The following is a 22,668-nucleotide window of genomic DNA, read 5'->3' as shown; positions in this document are numbered from 1 at the left end:
CCAGAGTGAAGGGCTGGTTGAGCGATTAAACTGCACCCTGGGCTACCCAGCTCGCCTTCCTCACCGACCACTGGCAGAAAGACTGGGACCTACATCTGGTCCCAGTCATCTACCGTCACTACACCCCTCACTGCGGTACAGGCAGGAGCCAACACAGCACACCCCAGCAGCTCTCATGTTCGGAACATGAGTCGGAATTAAGGGGGGAACCGAGGTTGATTACTTCATGCAGCTATGAGAAGGGCTGCGAGAGACACTCTAACCAGAAAAGGGCCTACTATTCCCAATGTGTGGGAGAGGACTTTTCCCCACTCTCCAGGGTGTGGGTATTTGACCAAAGCTTTGCAGTAAGTGTACTGGGCTGTGCACTGTGCTGGGAAAGCTACTGGACGTGGACTACTGCATGGGTGCAGCTGGTAGAGGGTCACAAGGTGGTCCTCCACCAGGGCCGGCTCTCACCGATATAGAAGAGAACCGGGTGGAGGAGTACACACAAGATGTCTCTCACCATGAGACAGAGATGCTAGACCAGGGACATGAAGAAAGACGTTTACCCCAGCACCTCAAGGACTTTATTTTGGGTGCATGAGTCGCTAGGGACAGAAAGACCCCTGAGATGGGGGCTGTGTACAGTAGCATCCCCGGGGTTTGCAATAGACAGAGGACTTCCCAGCATGCCTCAGGGCCCACACCGTTTTAGTTATTGTTTTGATATTGTCCTTCAATTACAGTACGTTGTTTAGCATGGGAATGTGTTGGGGGGACAATTTATGTCACAGTAGGCTATGTTGTGTTATGTTATCATATCTGTATTATGTCATGTGTGTACAACCCTATTTGATAGTTGCAGGGAGCACCTCTCCTCCATATTTGAGTGGGTGATGAGACGCAGTTTGCACTGTGTAATAAATCTTCAAATCACCACAATGAGTCTCATTGAACTGGATGACGATACCACTTCTTGGCTGATGTCCCAATTGCCTGTGTAGCCCTACACAAACGAACTATCGGGTAATTATTTGTGTGACAATTATATAGTCTGTTTATCCAGACTCTCAGTAAGATGAGATATGGCTTCATATGGATATGTGCAGTGGTGTAATGGTGATTTTTTCCCCCAGCGCGCACGCTCACCGCCACCGGTAATGCAAAGTAGCCATTTGGTTACTTGGCTCATGAATCTAGTGGGTGAGAATTTACCAGTGGAACACTGTGGTATCATGTGTAGCGACCAAAACACCACTGGATATGTGTCACAGCGAGAACAATATAATAATAATCTAAAATGGATAGTTTTAACAAACCAATTGGCCACCTACTTGCAAAGAAGTCGTCCTCATCCTAAAATAAAATTGCCTAGAGGGTGGGTGGACAGTGAACCGATGGTGGACGTCACAAACGTATAACAAGACTTGTGAGGCGTAGCCTACTGTTGCTCCGATCCACACCAAACTTGGCCCAAACACTGTTCAGGGGTCTGCCACGCTAAACCACACACACCAAGGGTCATTGTTCACCCCAGGAGAAAAATTGGGGTAGGCCTATGGCATGATATAATATTCACACAAAAAAACACGAAATTGCACACAGAGCCTATGGGGCATTACAGCAGTGTATAGCACTTAAAATGTCCATAACTTGGTGACCATTGCTCTGGTCAGGGCTAGATTTGAAAGCTGCATAATAGTGTTTTTTACTTGTCTCTATTTTTCACATTGTGCTTATAATACTTGTGCTTTATTTGTGATTTTTATGTTGTTATTATAGGCTATGCGAAACTATTTTGGCCAGTCCACTTGACAAAGATATTGTGGTTAGTTACCCTAGTTAAATGGATACAAAGTATGTTAATGATGTCGGCAAGTGGGTAGAAAAAGAATGTAACCCAACTCTGCAACAATTCCAATTAATTTGACATGCAGCCAATTAAAGGGATATTTCACTTTCAAATAAAATAAACATTAAAAATAAATATTTTTAAAAAATGAAAAAAGTTATGGCAAAATCACGGCCCCCTCACACATTAGTAGGACACTCTAATGCGTGAGGGGGCCGTGATTTTTCCATTACTTTTTTCATTTATTTTTAATATATTTTTTAAATGTTTATTTTATTTGAAAGTGAAATATCCCTTTAATTATTTCACCGCTGGATGCGTTTGCTCATAAGCTGCTGTAGCCCTGGTCCAGAGCGTTAGTGAGTTCTCTCTAACAATGCCGTGCGAGGTCTCCGTCTTTAGTAAAAATAAACCAAACTATTTCGCTAATCACCAAAACAATAGCTGTTTTGTGTTATTGAAAGTCTATTCTCCAGGGTGGGGAGCCTCTCAGCACCCCACATTCTCTGTATAATACACTTTTTGGGCAGAAAATAAAATATGTCCGCCAGACGGAAATTATTGTATTTACTCCACTGCGCCCTCTACAGATCTGGTCCAGGGTAATTTATATTAATCAGATCTGTAGAGGGCGCAGTGGAGTAAATAAAATAATTTCCATCTGGCGGACATATTATTATTTTCTGCCCAAAAAGTGTGAAAGAGAAGGTGGGGTGCTGAGAGGCTTCCCACCTTGGAGAACAGACTTTCAACAACACAAAAGTTTTGTTTTGTTTATTTTTTTTTACTAAAGACAGAGACCTCGCACGGCAGTGGAACTTTCGGTCTATGAGCAGAGCAGCGCGTCTGGCAGGGCGCTAGAGAGAACTCACTAACACTGGAGTCTGGACCAGGGTTAAATCTGCTGCACATAGACTGGGAGCGGTAGCCGGCTATCGTTCGGTATGGAGGACATTCATAAGTGAAGCGTGTTCAGAATGATCTCACATGCTGGAGCTACGGTCTGCAGACCCTGCTCCCCTCACTCCTAGAAAGAAACAAGACACTGGCCCCAAGAAAGACACTCCTCCCCTCCTACATGCACATTTGGAGCTTTCTCTCACTTCAACTATGTTCTGTGATCCCCGGGTCTTCTTCGGTGCAAGTTTCACTTCATGGGAGGATATCTCGTCGCTTACTCTTACCATGACACAAGCCCCTGTAGAATCGAAGTGGTGGTCGTCGCCAGACCTCTAACGCAAGTGGAACTTCAATGCCTAATAATCTTTTCCAGTTTTTTGAATTTGGTTGGATGAAATAATTATGCAATGTCCGCAGGAGAGCCGGGTTCTTCTTGTTCTGCTACATCTTGTTTTCTTTTGGGCAACCAGCCACGCCGAAACCTCCGATTCTGGCACAGTCCTCCTCAACCCCCCCAAAGACAATGAAGGTCAGTGAGATCAGCTAAGGTTTGAATGGGGATTGCTGTGCACGTGCATAAAGATACATCAATGCATCACTTGGTTTGTTGTTCATATTTTGTAAGTGCATCATGCATTGGTTTGATTGATTGATTGGTTGAATACTTTATTAACAGTTAGCAAAAAAAAGCACAGAAAGTACAGTTCTATACAAAAGGATGCTAAAACGATTAAACCCCAGAAAGCACTATGGCTTGTTTCCATTGGGGTCCTGTGTTTTCAATTCATTGAAACATTTAATGACAGACAAATATACAATACAATACTAAATATACAATACTATGCAGAAACATCTGGAACTAAATGTTGTAGCAAAACCACACATTCTCATTCTATTCTATTCTATTCTATTCTATTCTATTCTATTCTATTCTATTCTATTCTATTCTAGGTAGCTTGTTGCAGGCAGAGTCAGATGTGTCCACTGTCCATCCAGTAAAGATTGATGGAGATGGACAGTTCATGTCTCACTCCCTATCTCACCACTTCAGAGGTGGGAGAGTCAAGCGTGACCTGGGACCTTTAGAATCAGAGGGACAGGTTCATTACAGGGTCAACTACAAAGGCCGGGTTTTACTTTTCAATTTAACTGCAAACAATCACCTGGTTTCAAATGACTACATTCTGGAGAGAAGGAACGGGAGTCTGAACAGGACAGAGCATCGTTTCCCTGTGAAAAACTCCTGTCACCTCCTTGGCACCGTGAAGGAATCTGATGAGCATGGAATTGCTGCCATCAGCACTTGCAAAGGATTGGTAAGGAACCCTATTCTGTTACATGCATAAGTTACGGCCCACACCTCCATTCATTCACTTCAGATCTGTGTGAAACTGGATATTTATTTCATGTTCAATGCAAGCTTTCTAAAAGCTACAGCAATATGAATACTGTACCTCCCTGAAAAGCCCCGTTGTTCCTGGCAGGATTGTTTTGTTTCTCTTCATGGAGAGAGGGGCATCACATTGGGGAGGCTGGTATGTGGTTTAGCCCGTCACAGTCTACTAAGCAAACCCTTCCAACTGACAGTGCCCTGTCTGTTAGTTTCCCCTTCAAAGACTTCCTGAGACTGTTTGCAGAACGATTCTGCTGCAGACCCACTAACGGCTGTCGCCTCTTGTCCGACTGTGAGCCTGTTTCTCTTTCCTTCATCTTTCAGTGTTTCACCTATTTTCCTTTATTCCCTTCATCCCCTTCATCATCTCAGTAAGCCAGTCAGTCGAGCACTCCCTGACTCATTCATTCCTTCACTGACTCAGTAACTTTCACCATTCATTCATCTCTTTTGATGTTCTCTCACAAACTCTTAACTTGCTCCTTAACCACCATGGGTGGTGGTTAAGGATACCCTTTTCCACTATTTAGATGAATTTACTAAATTCTTTACACATTTTATCATTTGGAGAAAATAATTTAACCCCCCAAAGAAGAAGACAGACAGACAGACAGACAGACAGACAGACAGACAGACAGACAGACAGACAGACAGACAGACAGACAGACAGACAGACAGAGGGAGGAGCAGGGGATATCGCCAACCCCTTTGTTCTCTAAAAATTCCCACTTTTACTTCCAATGTAATGCTTCAAATAATAAAAGCACTTTCATCTACAAAGGAGAGGAAGACAGCTGGTCAGCAGAGAGAGAGAGAGAGAGAGAGAGAGAGAGAGAAAGAGAGAGAGAGAGGAGCACACTGACCATAATATACTAAGAGAGTGATGATGTACAATAATGATTAGAAACATCCAAATAGGAAGGGGATGTGAAAGGAAGGACTTCCCCCTCTGAAAGGATCAGACGTGTCAGTTTTTAGCTCATGGAGAATGCCTCTGTGTATCTGATTCGGTCACAGCAGGAATGCCTATCCTGCAGGGTCTTGCCTCCTGCCTGTCAGTCATGTTTGTTTGGCTTGAGGTGCCTCATTCGGCCAAAATCTTCTAAATAATAGACTACATCTGCTGCAGCTATAGCTGGCAATACAGCCTGTTGTAAGTGAACAAGTTTCTTGACCGAGCAAAACACACACATACTGTAATTTATATGTGTGACCTACTTTACAATCTCTCAAGTAATCCTCAATGGAAACTATGTTACCTTGAACCTTCACTCAAAGGTTCTCACAGCGGTGTGCTGCCGTTGTCGGAAGCACAGAGGGGTTGCTCTATAGCCCTATAAACCCGCCCACCCCCCTGATCCACTAGGAAAACTACACCAATTCATTAAGGCATTTGTGTGCTCATTGGAAGAAGATTCATGGCAGTGGAGACCACAGTGAGGCTGCTGAGCAGTAAGATGTAGCCAGCCAGATGTGGGAGTGAGGGGAACACTGCCAGCTGCTGTTGAGGTCAGTCACAGATAGAGATGGAGTGCTTGGAATTAAGTTGGAAATATGAAAATAAACCCAAGCCTCACATACCAAACCTTACTTCCACTACTTAGAGAGTGGAGGGAAGGATTGTCTTAAAAATAGAATCAATGATAGATTTCAATGTCTATTATCTCCCATTTCAATGCTGCATGCATGGTTGAACTGATCCCCCTGTCATGTTTGCACAACACAAGTGCCTTGAGAATAGCTGCATACCTGCTTTAAACAGTCAGGCTGTAATTGGGCAGAGTTCGAGAAGGAGTGGTGTTGGCAGTGGATGGGAGTCAGCTTAGGTGAGCCCCACAATGTTGTTGCCGTTAATACATTTGCACAGTTTCAACTTCTGTTTCCAGCACACTGGTCTGGTCAAGAAAACTGTTTAAACCGCGTATAAATCACACAGGTAATGCGTTATTTATACTAAAATAGCCGATCTTCAAGCTCACAACATGCCGAATCAGAATCAATCTTTTTTTGTCATATCACATTACAAGTAAGGTGGGTGAAAGTCTTAGTTGTGCAGGCTCATCATTGCAGTTAAAAGATAGATGGAGAGTCATCTCTGAGTTTGTAGATCAGCTATTTTTGGTGCACGACACCCATGAGCAACTGAGTATAACTCTGGGGCTTGAGGTGAGAACAGCGCTGACATCATCACAGCTCACCTGTGGGGAGCTGCGTTGACCTGCATTGAAAAAGTTCTCTCTCTCCACCAGCAGCATTATTGTGTAGAAAACTGTAGAGAAACTGCGATGGCCAGAATAGCTGGGAGGTGGTTTACCGTCAGGATCTCCTTTCAGTGTAGGAGACACTGAAAGCACGTTTTCAATGGAGAGGGTTGGGAAACCCTGAGGCAACGCACAAAACAAGTAAATGCAAGTTCTTCTTCTGCCTCATTATTTTGGCATTAGTCTATCCTTTTCTGAAATGCATACTTCTTTATGCTGTCCAGATGTGAGCGACGATAGCTCTTAGCTGCAGGGCAGAGAAATAATCGTGCGCACATAATCATTTATTTCTGAGATTTACTTCCATTTCTTGCAAGTGTTGCAAGAAGTGTGTGATTATTGCAGGGAGACGTCTGAATGGCGAGGCCCTCAGAACGCACAGCAGGTTTGCCGTTCTTGTTGAAAAGCTCTGTGTTTATAATGTGATGATCCTAGGGAATAAGAACCATCCGCCTCCCATGTGTCCCAGTGATCACTGTCATGGCTCTGTGCAGGGAGCTTTGTGGCCTGGTTGGCCTAGACTTACAGAAGCAGGAAACAGCGGTAAAGTAGTACCACATGGCCTACTGAATTTAGCACACAGGCCTTTGTTATGGTAACCTCCCCTAGCTCTGCCACCTCACATCCTAACACGCTTCCTCTGGGTCAAATGAAGGGGTGGGCAGCGTGTAGGTGATGGGGATTAACCCTAGGGTCCCTATTCTAAAAAAAAGCTGGTCTACAAGCTCACTTTTGAGCTTGTAGATCTGCTGCTATCAGCAAAGAGATTTGGTGCAGACGGGGAAAAGGAATATACGTAGTTGAAAGGAGTCCCTCAGCGGTGTATACTAGGCCCCCACCTGTTTTTCTGCGTTGTGAGCTTGTAGATCTGCAATTGTTTTTTTCTGAATGGTTGCCCCATAAAAGGGACACTGTGGTTCCTGTGGTTAAGTGGTTAATTGTCAGAGGAGGACAAGGGCAGGTGGAGGGTGGAGGCAGAGGTACAGTAGAGGCGGTGTCATGAAGTGGACTCTGTGCGCCGCTCTCATTCCATCTGAGTTTTAGTTGGCAGAACATTTGGGATTTGGAGGGAAATTTCTCAGACCGCAATAATCTTCCCTAGTTTGTTGTGGGCGCCGTCGAAACTCAAAGACAAACTCTGGGTGCTGTCCTATCAATTTGCATGCCATCGCTGAGCATAGACATCACTCAGCGGTCCCATGGATGGCAATTTCGGGCTCACAAGTAATACCGTAAGTATACCGTACAAGTGAAGCCAAACAGGAAGCCGTGTTGCACAGTGGGACTTGCGTTTGGCTGCAGCTCATGTACATCATGCAAAGCAAATGAATGTTTGGATGGATTGGCCTCTCCCTGGCAGTCCTCCGTGGTTGATCTACTTTCTACCACCTGGTTTTGTCTTTCTGGATTCCATTCAAATCATAACATTGGGGGAAAGTTATGGGAGTTGGAGGGAAGGCTTTCTTTGAGAGCGCTGCACAGACACTTTTGTATTAACTAAAACCGGGAAAGCATCTGTGTCACTTTAGATTTTAACCACTTTAACCATTATTTTATACTTTGGCTATACAAAATGTGCACATATACAAGCTCATAGTGTGTCACTTCGTGCCATGGCATGAGCTTTTAGATCTGTAGATTTGTGCAAATCTTTGAATATAATATATTAAAAAAATATATATATATATTTTCTATATATTTTTTAAGCAAACATTTTAAACTCAAATCTTTGCTTCTTGGGGTCCCTGGAACAACATATTTTGAGATGGGGGTCGGCGGCCAAATACATATGATTTTGGGGGTCCTTGACTGAGTTTGAGCACCACTGATATAGCAACATAAGTTGTTCAGAAAACTGATTTAGAAGACATTTGTAGAATTGGCCTGCAGGTCTTAATGGGTTAAGAGAGAACATGATTTAGTGCATGCTTAATCTCATAACATGATAGCTTGTCATTTTTCTGCAGGAATTGTACAGTAGACGAGACAATGAGCAATGAAGAAAACAGCTGAACATTTCTTCACAGGGTCTTTGTGTAGCTGTACTAAACTAGCGACAAGCATATCAGCCTGCATGCTTTGTGGATGATGTCCATTACAGCCTTTTGGATGCCTGGCCGTGAGCCATGCTCTGAGTCAGTGATGTCCTGGAGAACCCTTTCTGTCCCAAGTCAAGTATTACATCCAAGCTTTAGACTAGAATAACACAAATTCAGCCATATGCACAGGACTTTGTAGGGCTGCACAATGCATCACAAAAAATACTGCAAGAGGCTGCAATTAGTTTTTCCACAGAATCAAGTGTGTTTCAGACAATTCCCTGTGAATTTCCTAAGATCTGTGCACAATCTCAGGCCTACAAATCAAGTTGCATGTCAGAAGAAAGTTGACTAATTTCTGACCCTTTCCAATCATCCTCCTCTAATGTGAGTAATTTGAGCACAAAAAACTCAATTAGAAAAAGCTTTGGTCACAAGGTATCACAGTGAATTTTACAATATTTAGCAGAAATAACGCATCGTTATTATCGTGTTTTGGTGGCAACAGATTTGTATTCAAAAGAACATAAAATAACGATTGTCTTATCTTTTCTTATTTTATTTAATTTGATAATTGTATTCCAAATTCCAACTATTGATTTATATCCTCCTGAGTTAGCCATTAAATATCCATCTGTCTACAATATATCATCCTTACATCATCTCTCATTCTCGCTGTGAGAAACACTGGGACAGGTGTTGTACTGTAGACTTTCCAAGGGGGACCACTGCACAAGATTTTGCACTTTGTGAACTCCCTGTGTTGAGAAACAAGAAACCCTCCCAGACCTCTGGAGAGTCCTAAATAAACGTGGTTAGAGAATACAGACTGCATGTGCAGTGCAAGAAAGACATGCATAAAACTCAGGTTGACCTAGAAACAAGAGCAGTGCATAACTTCAGTGAACACTGAACAGCGAGGCAGTCCCAGGGACAACCACAAACGCTCTGTTTGTTGGCATTGCTTGGCTTGTTTTCTCCACATCTGTCCTTGGCTCCTCGACCTAAAACACTGGAGTGGAATCCATGCACACAACTGCCTCTGGCAGAGTTCTGCAGAATTCTTTGCAATACCCCAAAACTGCAACAGTTCTTTTTGTACTTGCACGTGTGTTTTAACTTTAAAGTTATACTGTGTAACCTTTTCAATTAAACAAAAGTTATTTTTGATGTAATCTTTTACTGGTATATTTGTCATAATAACCATTTCACATAAATGTGTTTTTTGACACACTATGTTTTTTAAATCTCTAGAAAAAAGTATAGCAAACAAGCAACATAGCTACAAGCACACATCATGATGCATTGTGAGATTGTAGATGTGCAATTTTTGGAAAGGAAATTGAGACGCTTGCCTATAATCACATGCAGGTTTGGGCATACAAGTTGTAAGGATGTAGTGTGCAAAATACAAATGAAATCTAATTAGTCCCCTCCCACCTGCAACCAGCCATTGTGGCTGTGCTTATGCACACCTAAGCCCTATATACTTAGTTGACCGGAATACCCCAGGGGTCTATACTAGGCGCCTCCTGTTTTCCCTCTATACTAAAGGTTGTTGCTGTAAATAGCCGATCTACAAGCTCACAGCACGTGGCAACGTGGCAAAATCTGCTATTTTTGCTGAATGTTTTCCCTAGAATAGGGACGCAAGGGTTCATGATGTGGTTAAATTTGCCTGACTAATCACTGTGGTTAAGCAAACCTGCAAAGGGCTAGCATGGGCAGGAGAACACTTACAATGCATGTGGGCGTCTTGAAAAATTAAAGACACGAGGAAATACCCTGCTATCAATCTCTCTCTTTCCATGTTTCTGTGTTTCTGTGTGTAATGTGTATGTGTGTGTACATACTGTACAATAATATACATTTGTAATGGTGTATGTAGTGTATGCATGAATCGGGTATGTGTAAGTATGTGTGTGTGTGTGTGTGTGTGTGTGTGTGTGTGTGCATGTATTCTTGCGTGTGTGTGTTCAGCAGTGGTGGAAAGTAACTAAGAATATTTACTCAAGTACTGTACTTCAGTACAATTTTGAGGAACTTTTACTTTTAACTTTTCAATGCTCACAATGAGCTTGTAGATAAGCTATTTTTAAATGATGCCAGTACAGACCTTTTACTTGTTACTATAGTATTTCTATATTGTGGTATTGCTACTTCTACTGAAGTAAAAGTTTCAACAAAAGTAAAAGTGAGTGCTTCGTAGCACACACCAGTGAATAGTGGAGATCATAAAGGCCTGCGCCAGTAGGAACATGCATGGCATGCATCAGAGACAGACTGTGTAGCACTCCTGCAGCAGACAGAAAGAGAAAACGTGCCTCAGGGAGGGGGGGTGGGCGGTCCGGGCGAGTTGGGATAGATGGATGCTCTCTCTACTCTGTTCATATATATGGAAATACTGACTAATGACGGATTCCACGCTGATGGAAATGACTCAGGAATGAGCTGTTATGTGGGTGCTGCTAACAAGAGAACTCCTGCCCTCCAGCCTTTAGGGTTTGGATGTAGTCAAACCCTTCCGTCTACTTTTACCGTAAGATTTTGCTTGATGGATTACAGTAATTATTCCACCCATAAAGGCTATGGCAAAATGACACATAATACAACACTGCTTTGGTTGTAGTCATAGGTTGGGGTTTTCAGCTTGAATTAATGACTTTACATAACACTTTCTTTTCTGCAATGCTACTCTTTCTCTTTAGACCCTTATGTTACTCTTTCACATTTACAGTGAGCCTTCGGCGTATGTACTATTGTAAAGCACCTTGATTAGGACTGGGCGATATGGACAAAATCACAATAGTTTTGACCAAATACCTGGATATCAATATTTTGATGATATTGTGGGGATGACTTGTTGCTTTCACAAATTATTTACACGATGAGTTGTTTGATACAAAATAAATTATATCAAGGTTATATCAAGGTAATACCTATGTAATAAAGGCAAATAATAGAACTGGAACAGTAAGTAAGTTCAGGTCTACAGTTACATTGATTGACTGTAATGCAGCCTTTAAAACCAAGAAAAAACTGCATTTAGGCCTATGCTATATTATGTTTGGTAGATTATGTCTCTGTTGTTGTAATAATAATGCTCCTTACAGGAGTTCCTTACAAATTTAAAAGGCTTTCCATCTGTATAAAGTGCCAAGAATCATTGTTACAGAGACATAATCTACCAAACACATATTTACAAACGTTGTGTTTGATGTTTATACTGTATATAATGAAAAGAATAATATTGTCTGCACACTGGTAAAGTTGCAAAAAGCTCCGCTTGGTATTTTATTACTTGTCAACGTTTTGGCCTGTTCAGACCTTCATCAGGACATATATGATGAAGATTCATGATTTTCATGATACTTTGTTTGTCTTGCACCTGGGCCACGGATGTGCGTGCACTACCTTTTTCATATACTGTATATAATATGATGATATTATGGTAACCAAAATCCGAGACTATCTTGTGTCATATCACAATATCGATCAATATATTGCCCAGCCCTAACCTATGTTATATTAGCTACACACACCGGCTGATTCTTATTCAAGGTCATTCTCCATTTTAAATAGAGAGGCGTCTTTGCCCTGCCAGAGGGACACTACTTCATAGAGCCAGTCCAGAATCCTCATGGCGATGTGGTGGGGGGTCCCGAGCCCCACGTGGTCTACCCCAGAGTTACAGAAACGCATAGAAACAAACGAAGCCCCACTGCCCAGGACACATCCAGCCCCTGTGGAATTAAAGGTGTGTATGTGTTTATGTGTGTTTGTATACTGCAAAATCCTGAATGTTAATTCATTTCTAGGTCAACCTGAGTTAATTAAAAAATTGTGTGGTTTTATGTATTTGCAAGCTAACATGCAGCTGTTTGTTACAGCTCAAGCAAATGCTCTTAGCCCTCTTGAACTGCACAAACCTAATTTATACTCCACCGTACAGCGGTGTCACTTGGCGTCGATGGCCGACAAGAGCCGATCTTCAAGCCTACAAGGTTAGCTTGTAGCTTGTCAGCTTGTAGCTTGTAGATCGACTCTTCATGTAGGCAAGAGTCATATGATGGAGCATGAATTAGGGGAGAATATTTCTACTACCCTTCGCCCCATTCTCCACGCTGCCCTGTAGATGCTCCCAGTGACTCTGTCCAGGTGGAGAGGGAGAGGGAGGCCTGGGAAAGGGACCACGGGCAATCTCAGGCTCAGTCGCGCTCCCAGCGGTCGGTCAGCAGAGAGAGGTGGGTGGAGACCATGGTGGTGGCCGACTCCAAGCTCATCGACTACCACGGCAGCGACAACGTGGAGTCCTACATTTTCACCCTCATGAATATGGTGAGTGGATGGGTAATCATAGGCCATATCGTTGCTGTCGGGCAGAAACCTCTCATCTCCATATTCTACGTTTTTCTTCTTGCGCCGATCGGTCCAACGGTTGGTTTGCAAGATTAGCTCCGGACACAATGACACACAGATGCACAGACCCTCTTATAGACAGACAGACAGACAGACAGACAGACAGACATAAAAATGTAGGGGAGCTAAACTAAACTCAACTCAACTCAACATAATTGTCTCAACACAGGTCCGATTTCAATATACAGGCAGTGTGAAATATGGCATACATAGGTGCATAATGTATACAGTTAAAATAGCAGCAGATGTAATAATACTGTAGATATGTCCATGCAGGTGCATGGTTTAAGGAAAATATCGACCTATACGTTGCACCGTCGATCCGACCGAGTCATAGTGTTGGGGCTTTGTCAGAGTACCCATTGTACCTGCCTGTCTTTGTCCCTTTTATGCCCATATATGGAGATCCCTGATGTCATCAGTATATGCCCATATATTGGCATGCCCATATATGGGCATATCTGTTGGGGACAACTGGATATCTATATATGAACATATTGGTCGGCCGGATATGCGGTTCTGGACAACCGCATATCCAAACTACTCGACAGTGGTCACTGCACTCCCTCGAGTCCTTGTTGATGCGTGCATCGAGTTTGAAGTCAGACGGTTCCATATATGCACATGACCATACCATATACAGTATGGGCATAGCGGTCGGATCTGTGGCTCTGGACAACCGGATGTCCATACACAGTATATGCCTATATAAGGGCGTATCGGGTTTGTTTATGGTTATGTCTGAGTCATAGTGACATGCCTATATGGGCGTATCGGGTTTGTTTATGGTTATGTCTGAGTCAGAGTGACATGGCCGTAGGCCGTCTGCCCGCCCTCCCATTAGCCATTTTTAATATAGGATGAGGCAGTTAAAAAGCGATATGATAGCAACCATAACAGAGAGCTACACCGAAAAATACCCCCTGTGTGGTGGCCTTTGTCGCCAGAACAACTTAGTGACAGGCTAAAGTAAAGAGTGAGTAATTAAAGAGGAAAAGAAGGGTACTAAATTAATATAATGTGCTTACAGTAATGACTGTAGTGCTCTCTACCATAATGTTGACAGGTGGCTGGGATCTTCCACGATGCCAGTATTGGGAACGCCATTCATGTTGTCCTGGTTCGTCTCATTCTGCTTCAGGGAGAGGAGGTACAGTATGCACCCATTGACCCTATTTATTAGTCCCTATTCTGGGCATGTCATAATAGGCAAACATTCTATAAAAATAGCAGAGCTATGAGCTTGTAGATCGGCTATTTTCTGAGAAGATATCCGGTGTAGAGGGCAAAGGATAGAGCCCGATCAACTAAGTTCATAGGGTTTAAGTGGGACAAAACCTTGAGGAAACTGTAATGTGCTGTAATAGTTGCTCAGATGTTTAGATACATTTTGATGTGCTTTTGAATGTATTTGTAGTATAATGAGTTTCACTATGTGTCAGATGCACTTTGTGTAAATATGATGTCAGTGGTTCTCAACCTTTTCTGGGTCAGGGTAAGGATAAGGATAATTCCTTTTAACAGGACGTTCATGAAAGTCCTTGCGGGCTTGTTTCCAATGAGGGCCTGTGAGCAATTAGGGGTTAAGAGTCTTGCTCAGGGACAAATTTCATTTCATCGACACATATGCTGGCGTGGCCTGGAATCGTACCTGGGGCAACCAGGGCCTCTGGCTGCCTAGGCGGGCTCACTAACCACACAGCTATGGCCGCCCACTTGAACATTTCAAAAGCGTTTTGAGGCCCACCCATCTGACCACTTAGAGCGTGTATATAATCAATCAATCGATTGTGTTCCGGCACTAACACAATGCAACGGTGTTTGATAGAAAGGGTTGAAGATAGTTCACCACGCAGACACCACCCTGTCCAGCTTCTGTGCCTGGCAGAAGAACCTCAATCCACAGAGCGACACACACCCTGCTCACCATGACGTGGCTGTACTGGTCACCAGGTGAGACACACACACACACACACACACACACACACACACACACACACACACACACACACACACACACACGTCCCGACTCCCGAGTAAGGGGACTCGACTCACTGTAACAGCATTCTGCATCATTAACTAGACATTTTCATATAAACGTGTGTGTGTGTGTGTGTGTGTGTGTGTGTGTGTGTGTGTGTGTGTGTGTGTGTGTGTGTGTGTGTGTGTGTGTGTGTGTGTGTGTGTGTGTGTGTGTGTGTGTGTGTGTGTGTGTGTGTGTGTGTGTGTGTGTGTGTGTGTGTGTGTGTGTGTGTGTGTGTGTGTGTGTAGGAAGGACATCTGTGCAGGCATGAACCAGCCCTGTGAGACCCTGGGTCTGTCCCATCTGTCGGGGATGTGCCAGCCACACCGCAGCTGCAACATCAACGAGGACTCTGGCCTTCCTGTTGCGTTCACTATCGCTCACGAGATGGGCCACAGGTGTGTGAGTGTGTGCCATCTATGTGTCAGTTGCAAAAAACTGAATGATTAAACCTGGTGTCCCTCTTTTGGGCATGTCATTACAGGTGAAAATTCTCAAAAATAATAGCCCAGTCCTACATATATGCTGCTTATTACATGCAGCAAAAATAGCCAGCAGGGAGTGTAGTAGTACTTCAGCGGGAGTAGTAGGACAAAGGCTCTTTGTCCTTCGTCCCGGTGGGGGCTCCTCACTGTTAGGTGAGTCAGTAGGATACAACAGCAGTGAAACTGAGAAAACAGCCAGCATCTGTGTGCTGGCTGTTTTCTCAGTTTCATGATATTGTTGAGCCGTGCACCTTAAGACAGTTGTTTAATCTGGAGTGTTTCGGGCATTCTGCATTGCAGTCCTTTTTTCCCAGTACAACAGCAGTGACAACACAGAAATGTGTGTGTGGGGAGGAGTCAATTGGCATAACGACTAAATTGGGGAGAAAAATATTAAAATAAATAGAACGCATCCTGCAGCTGTCATCCGCTGTCGCTGTTATTGCTGTAAAAGAGTTTTATATGTTTTGGAACGATCTCAAGCGGCCATGTTGGTTGTGTCCAAACGCAGCTTTGGGATCCATCATGACGGCCAGGGGAACGACTGTGAGCTGGAGGGCAGGCACCCGTTCATCATGTCCAGACAGCTGATGTATGACAGCTCGCCGCTCACGTGGTCCTCCTGCTCCAAGGAATACATCACACGTTTCCTGGAGTAAGACCAGACACAAGCCGTCACAAGACTGAAAAGCAGTGGTGGAAAAAGTGCTCAAATGTTTTACTTAAGTAAAAGTATCAATACTGCAATGTAGAAGTACTCTGTTGCAAGTAGAAGTCCGGAATTCAAAATTCACTTGAGTAAAAGTACAAAAGTATTGGTATCAAAATGTACTTAAAGTACCAAAAGTCAAAGTACTAAAATGTTTGAAAATAGCAGATCTACAAGCTCGCAACGCGTCGCATCGCGACGCGTTGTGAGCTTGTAGATCGGCTATTTTCAAATAGCCTATGTATAAAATAGGGCTAAAGTGGTTAATGTGTGTTTTATAATATAATAATTTATATCTGCAAAGTAACTAGTAACTAAAGTTTTCAAATAATTGTAATGGAGTAAAAGTACAATATTTGCCTCTGAGATGTAATGGAGTAGAAATTGGAAATAAAGTAAAGTACAAATACCTCAAAATTGTACTTTAAGTACAGTACTTGAGTACATGTACTTAGTTACTTTCCACCACTGCTGAAAGGCAACATGCTTCATTTACTCCCACTGTTTATGCTGTGTTTCTTTCTCCTGTAAACTCGCAATGTCTGAATGTGTTCGTGTGCGTGATGATTGCCTGCATGCATGCATGTCCAGTATGTATGTAAAGCATGCGTTTGTGTGGGTGGATACGAAAACACCAGGGCAAAATGTTTTAGCAAATAAAATGTCATACGAGACATTTAAGTACGTCTGCTACTAATTCCTGTCAAGTCACTATGTGTACGTATACCCAGTCCTCCATTTAAACCCCCCCCCCCCTCGCTCCACCCACTCTCTGCCTCTCAAGCATTCCTTCTGGTTATACATACCATACCATATAATAACAAACTTTATTTATGTAGCACCTTTCATAACAGAGTTGCAAAGTTGATTACGGTTAAGCTAAACAGATAAAAAATAACGTAATTGTAAAAGCTAGTCTCTAGAAAGGTGATTTAAAGGATAAAAGTGCCTTTTCAACCTTCAGGCGGGTCGTTCCAGATTCTACGGGCCCTGGTGGAAAAAGGCATGATCGCCCATGGACTAGACTCGGAAATGTCCAGCCGGGTCCTACCTGAGGATCGTAGGTGTAGGGCAGTGGTTCCCAAACTGGGGGGTCGGGAGTTGAACACAGGGCGGTCCCCGAATAATTTGGGGGGGGTCCCCAGATGATTAGCTTAATGTGCAACTTTGTTTTCTCAACAGTAAACAAACCAACATACAGTGTACAAGGTATCTGCACATTTCTAAAGTGACAATTTAAGGACTTTTAAGACCCTTTTAATACCAAAGTTGGCCAAATTGTCAAATATTACATAAGAAAGAGGTAAACATTGTGAAAATAGCCAATCTACAAGCTCACAACGCCTTGCAGTGCGAGGCACTGTGAGCCTGTAGATCCGCTATTTTCACAACATTTATCTGTGGAACCGAGTCAAACTAAATGTAATGCCTGCAATTCCAAGTGCTTGTCAGGGTGGGTTCAAATATGATTATTTTGGAGGGTCGAGGCCTGATAAGTTTGGGAACCCTTGCTGTTGTAGGGGGTTAAGAGTTCAGAAATGTACTGGAGGTAAGAGCATGTCACACCTTCAGTATGTCATCCACCTAACCTCTGACCCCGTGTTTCTCTGTTCCAGCCGTGGCTGGGGCTTCTGTCTGGATGACCGTCCTTCCAAGAGGGACCTAACCACTCCGCTGGCACGCCTAGGTGTCCGCTACACCACACACCACCAGTGCCAGCTTCAGTATGGTCCCAATGCCACCTTCTGCAATGAGGTTGATGTGAGTATTGTGTATGAATGAATGATTTCTTATTTTTTTCCTCTCGTGTCTTGTCATAAGACAAGACATCAAAAATATAAATAAGCAATATCACATTCACTTCCTGAAAACAAAAATAAATATACATCACATATATGTTTTCTTTGTCCGTTTGTCCCATGCTTTCTCTAAATATTCAAGTGCGAAGCACATAGAGACATACTAACACACACCTATAAAATACACAACTTAACATCTCAGCCGTTTTAGCAGACACTCTGAGAGTGTGTCTCTGAGACACTTTAAGAGTGACTCACAAAGGTAGTATAACCTACCCGTCCAAATAGGTTAAGGGGTCATAGAGCTCAGTCAGTGATCAAAGGAAACACTAAAATGAGTTGAACAGGAAATAATAATGAGGAGGGAGCCCAATTCAGGGCTGCACAGAAATCCTCAGTGTTAATTTAACAACGTAACAATAGACCCAAATGGCTCCAATTTGTTTCACTCTCAGAGTTAATGCTAAGGATTTTACTGTGTGTACGATTGATGATATGAGGTCATTTTTGCAGTTCAAGAGGGACACTTTGATGTTTTGAGTGGAGTTGGAGGGTCCTTCCATCATTTCAGTGCCAGCTCGAATGAGATGTAACTCCAGAGGTTAACTTAAGTTAAATGAACACTCAGGATTTTACAGCGTAGTGGCAGAGCGAAGAACAACGTAAGCTGGTTTGTAGGGCCGATCCCTATATTGAATGATGTTTAGGGTTAAAGTTAGCTTAGGATTTGAATGAAGCTTCAAATGTGTTGCTTTGAATGAAGGGCTCATATTACCTGGCTCGTGTTACTCTTTCAGAATGTTTGCCAAATACTTTGGTGCTCAGTGAACGGCTCGTGTCGCTCCAAACTGGATTCACCCATAGATGGGACTCGCTGTGGGCCTGAGAAGGTAGGCTGATGGGAATGTTTGGGGTTTGATCTCAATGTTGGTCTGGAAAGAGTGCATGGACATCAGCCTGGATATTGCGTTGGGACTTTATTGTGGAATAGTATGTCATAAACAATTTCATCAAGCCTTTATTTATGCAGGGAAGTCTAACCAAGACTTCAACTTCATTTGCAAACCACTTTACAAATCATTTCTAAAAACTGTTATAATAAGAGAATAAGAGAAACACAAACTGATACAACACCTAAGACAGACATTTACATTCAAATAAAGCATTTTCAACTTACGTTGAGTTGAGTATTTTAAAGTGTTTTGAAGTGGCTCTCATGGGCAGTGGTGTAATGTAACTAAATACATGTACTCAAGTACTGTAATTAAGTAAAAGTTTGAGGTATTTGTTTTACTTTCTTCAGCTTTTACAATTTTCAATATTCTTACTTCTACCCCACTACATATCTGAGGAAAATATTGTACTTTTCCTCCACAAAAATTATATGAAAACTTTGGTTACTAACTACTTCAGCCCTATATATATTTCGGCCATTTGAAAATAGCCGATCTACTGTACAAGCTCACATTGCGCCGTGCTGCGACGCAATGTGAGCTTGTAGATCGGCTATTTTCCAAATGGACGAAATTTGTATACATTTTGAACTTGTGAAATTGGATATTCTGCACAAAGAGTGGTTTTACTTTTGGTACTTTAAGTATATTTTGATGCCAATAATTTTGCGCTTTTACTCGAGTACATTTTGAATACGGGACTTCTACTCGTAACACAGTTACATCTATATTACAGTATTGATACTTTTAAAGTAAAAACATGTGAGTACTTCTTCCATCACTGCTCATGGGTGAACTGGATATACTGTAGGCTGCATTGTGAAAGGTCCGGTAATGTAACGTGTGTTTTTTCCTGCCCAGTGGTGCATCTCAGGAGAGTGTGTGATTGTTGGTAAACTGCCCGAGACCGTGAACGGAGGCTGGGGCCAGTGGAGTACCTGGTCCCACTGTTCCAGGACCTGTGGAGCTGGTGTGCAGTCTGCGGAGAGAGAATGTAACAGCCCCAAGTAAGGACTGACTCTGGATCTATCCTCGCAAACCAAACTACCAGTGTCTTCCATTCTCATACTCTTTTCTTCTTTAACCCATTAAGACCTGAGGCCGATTCTACAAATGTCTACAAAAATCCCAACAGTTTTCTGAAAAACGTATGTTTCTATATCAGTGATGCTCAAAACCTTTTCATGTGAAGGACCCCCAAAATGATATGTATTTGGCCACGGACCTCCATCTCAAAGGGACCCCCCAGAAGCAAAGATTTGAGTCAAAAATGTTTGATTTAAAATATATATATAATATATATATATTCAAAGATTTGCACAAAGTTTCACAATTTCTCAAAAATAGCAGATCTACAAGCTCATAGCGCAGCACAAAGTGACGCACTAAGCAGATGCTTTCCCGTTTTTAATGGGTTAAATAGGCCAGGACCTATCAATTACATAATATTCCTTTGCCCTCAAATCGTTCAAGACAGAACAGTTATTATATAATGAAATGATCTGGCATCCATTCTTCTCTTCTCTATCAAACTATACTTCAATCAGACAACTCTGTAGATATATATATGTAGATATATTTATTGAGCATAAATATAAAATATATTGAGGATACATATCTATAAGCATTTGGCATCAAGGCTCTGTCTCATTTCATTCATTCCCTGTAGGCATGGAATTATAATAAATGATCTGCAAAATAGATCTTACAGGGAGGGAAATAGACCCCCTAAGGGAATCGTATAGAAACAGAGCCCCCCAGGTGGATGCTGGGGTGGTGGTGGGAGCGCAAAAAACTTCTTAGAGCTAAGCACAGAGAAGCAGCCCCAATCAGATGGAGTGGGCGTGTGACTGATCACCTTATCAGGAGTTGGCTGGCACTATACCTTGAGTGAGAGGGAGCAATGAAGCGCATTGGATATGCTGGCCGTTCATAGGTACTGCAGCCTATTATGGCTGGGGCCAGACACATGAACGAGCGCACAGGGTTGCACAAAACGCGTCACATAGGCCCCAAATAGGCCCCGCCCGTCACATTTCCCAACCCGGATGAAAAGGGAGTATGCGTTGGGTGAGCAACTCCATACAAGTGGATGAGCGGGGATTTCTCTATTATTCTTTACTCTATGGCCTGAACTAGCTCCGCAGGCTTCGCAACACAATTGGCCCGTGTTCGGGGGAGGGAAGCCGCGGGGAGGGTGATATTGGTCATTGCACGTACTCCTACGGGCTGGGGCGGCACCTGTCAGCGGGGAGTGTTGGGCGGGAGGAGTAGGACGAAAGCTCTACGTCCTCCTGGTGGGGGCTCCTCACTGGCAGGTGAGTCAGTAGGATACGACAGCAGTGACAAATACAGAAATGTGTGTGGGGAGGAATCAATTGGCATGATGACTAAAATGGGGAGAAAAAGGGGTAAAAAATAATTGGCTACTCAAAATGTTTAGGAATAAAAAGTAGAAAAATAAAAAGCTATGATCATCCATTTAATTCAAAATGTACCCTGTCTTCTTCTCTCAGACCAGAGTTTGGGGGCAAGTACTGCACCGGGGAGAGGAAGCGGTATCGAACCTGTAACACCAAGCCATGCCTAAAGGACAAGCCCACCTTCAGAGAGATGCTGTGCAGTGAATTTGACACGGTGCCCTACCAGAATGAGCTCTACCAGTGGATTCCTGTGGCCAACACCTGTAAGATTTCAAAGCAACTTATACACACACTACACAGTGATACTACACAAAGATTAGGTGCATCTGAATAGCCTTTTTTTGCTTAGCCACTTGAACCCTACCATCCTTGTTCTGGGCAGGTCATATTATGCGATCCGCTGAAACTAGGTGAACATTCGTTGTGAGCTTGTAGATCGGCTGTTTTTTGGGCGAAGAGATTTGATTGAGGGGGAAAAAAAGGAGGCGGCCAAATACAGATCCCTGGGGGACCCCCGTCAACAAATTATATAGGGTTTGCTGTAAGTGGTAAGGAATGTTCCCAGCTGGGTGAAATCACCCGGAATGATCTAAGTGGCAGCCATGATAAGAGCCGGTCGAATTCTCTACATGCTAACGATAGGTGCTTCATAGCTTCCTTTCTTATGTCATTTACCAAAGGGTACACTGACTGGGCCATCCTTTATGAAAGGAAAGGGCATTCCCCCCCCCCCCGACGATATTATAAAGGCATTTCCAAAATCAAACCAGTAATTGTAATTCTTAAGATATTGTATGCATAAGCTAAGCTTGTAATCAGATTGCCTATCATTCTGTCCTAACTCTGTTTTGCAATGCTGTCAGGGAAAATGAGAGGAGACATTTTAGATTGTTTGTATTTAAACAGTATAGAGCAGTAGATTAGCGGGTGTAATACATATCTTGAATAATTATGACAATCACTATATAATACAATCAAACTATGCATGTAACTTATGAAGAATAAGCTTCAGGATTCACATCAACGTGAAATAATAATCTCACACTCCATAGCACACATAAACGACCAAATGGTAGTTTATGTATTCCACATGATATGACACCAAGTGTGTGTGTGTGTGTGTGTGTGTGTGTGTGTGTGTGTGTGTGTGTGTGTGTGTGTAATAATAATTGTGGCGTTTAAAATCGTGTGTGTTAGTTTAAAGACAATAGACAGACAAGAGCATTTACTGTATGTATACTTAGCTGTAAAGGTCTGTCAACTGAGCATAGAAAAAAAGGTGCTTTTTCAGTCCTTCTTCAGGACATTGTAGCTTATCCATGGCAGACACACATCAAGCCTAGTGTCTTTATATGCATTCTCCTTCACACAGAAAATGACGTAAATGATGTAGAATATCTTTTATACAGTAAAGATATATTATATCT

The 22,668-nt window shown here is 42.8% G+C and overlaps 1 protein-coding gene across 1 annotated transcript in view; it reads left to right on the top strand.

The window, feature by feature from the left end:
* Positions 1–2,967: 2,967 nt before the first annotated feature.
* Positions 2,968–22,668, top strand: part of LOC308088424 (A disintegrin and metalloproteinase with thrombospondin motifs 12-like) — a 39,005-nt gene continuing 19,304 nt past the window's right edge. Inside the window, exons 1-12 of the mRNA XM_080432875.1 lie at positions 2,968–3,266; positions 3,689–4,053; positions 12,013–12,187; positions 12,566–12,768; positions 13,916–13,999; positions 14,678–14,802; positions 15,121–15,270; positions 15,869–16,012; positions 17,683–17,827; positions 18,663–18,755; positions 19,680–19,825; positions 21,335–21,504. Coding sequence (XP_080289001.1) covers positions 3,140–3,266; positions 3,689–4,053; positions 12,013–12,187; positions 12,566–12,768; positions 13,916–13,999; positions 14,678–14,802; positions 15,121–15,270; positions 15,869–16,012; positions 17,683–17,827; positions 18,663–18,755; positions 19,680–19,825; positions 21,335–21,504 — 1,927 coding nt within the window. The 5' untranslated portion in view covers positions 2,968–3,139. The remainder of the gene's footprint in view (positions 3,267–3,688; positions 4,054–12,012; positions 12,188–12,565; positions 12,769–13,915; positions 14,000–14,677; positions 14,803–15,120; positions 15,271–15,868; positions 16,013–17,682; positions 17,828–18,662; positions 18,756–19,679; positions 19,826–21,334; positions 21,505–22,668) is intronic.

The sequence above is a fragment of the Gymnoscopelus braueri genome, assembly GCF_963280865.1.
Source record: "Gymnoscopelus braueri genome assembly, chromosome: 7".
Taxonomy (NCBI): domain Eukaryota; kingdom Metazoa; phylum Chordata; class Actinopteri; order Myctophiformes; family Myctophidae; genus Gymnoscopelus; species Gymnoscopelus braueri.
This window is presented reverse-complemented; position numbering and strand designations above follow the sequence as displayed.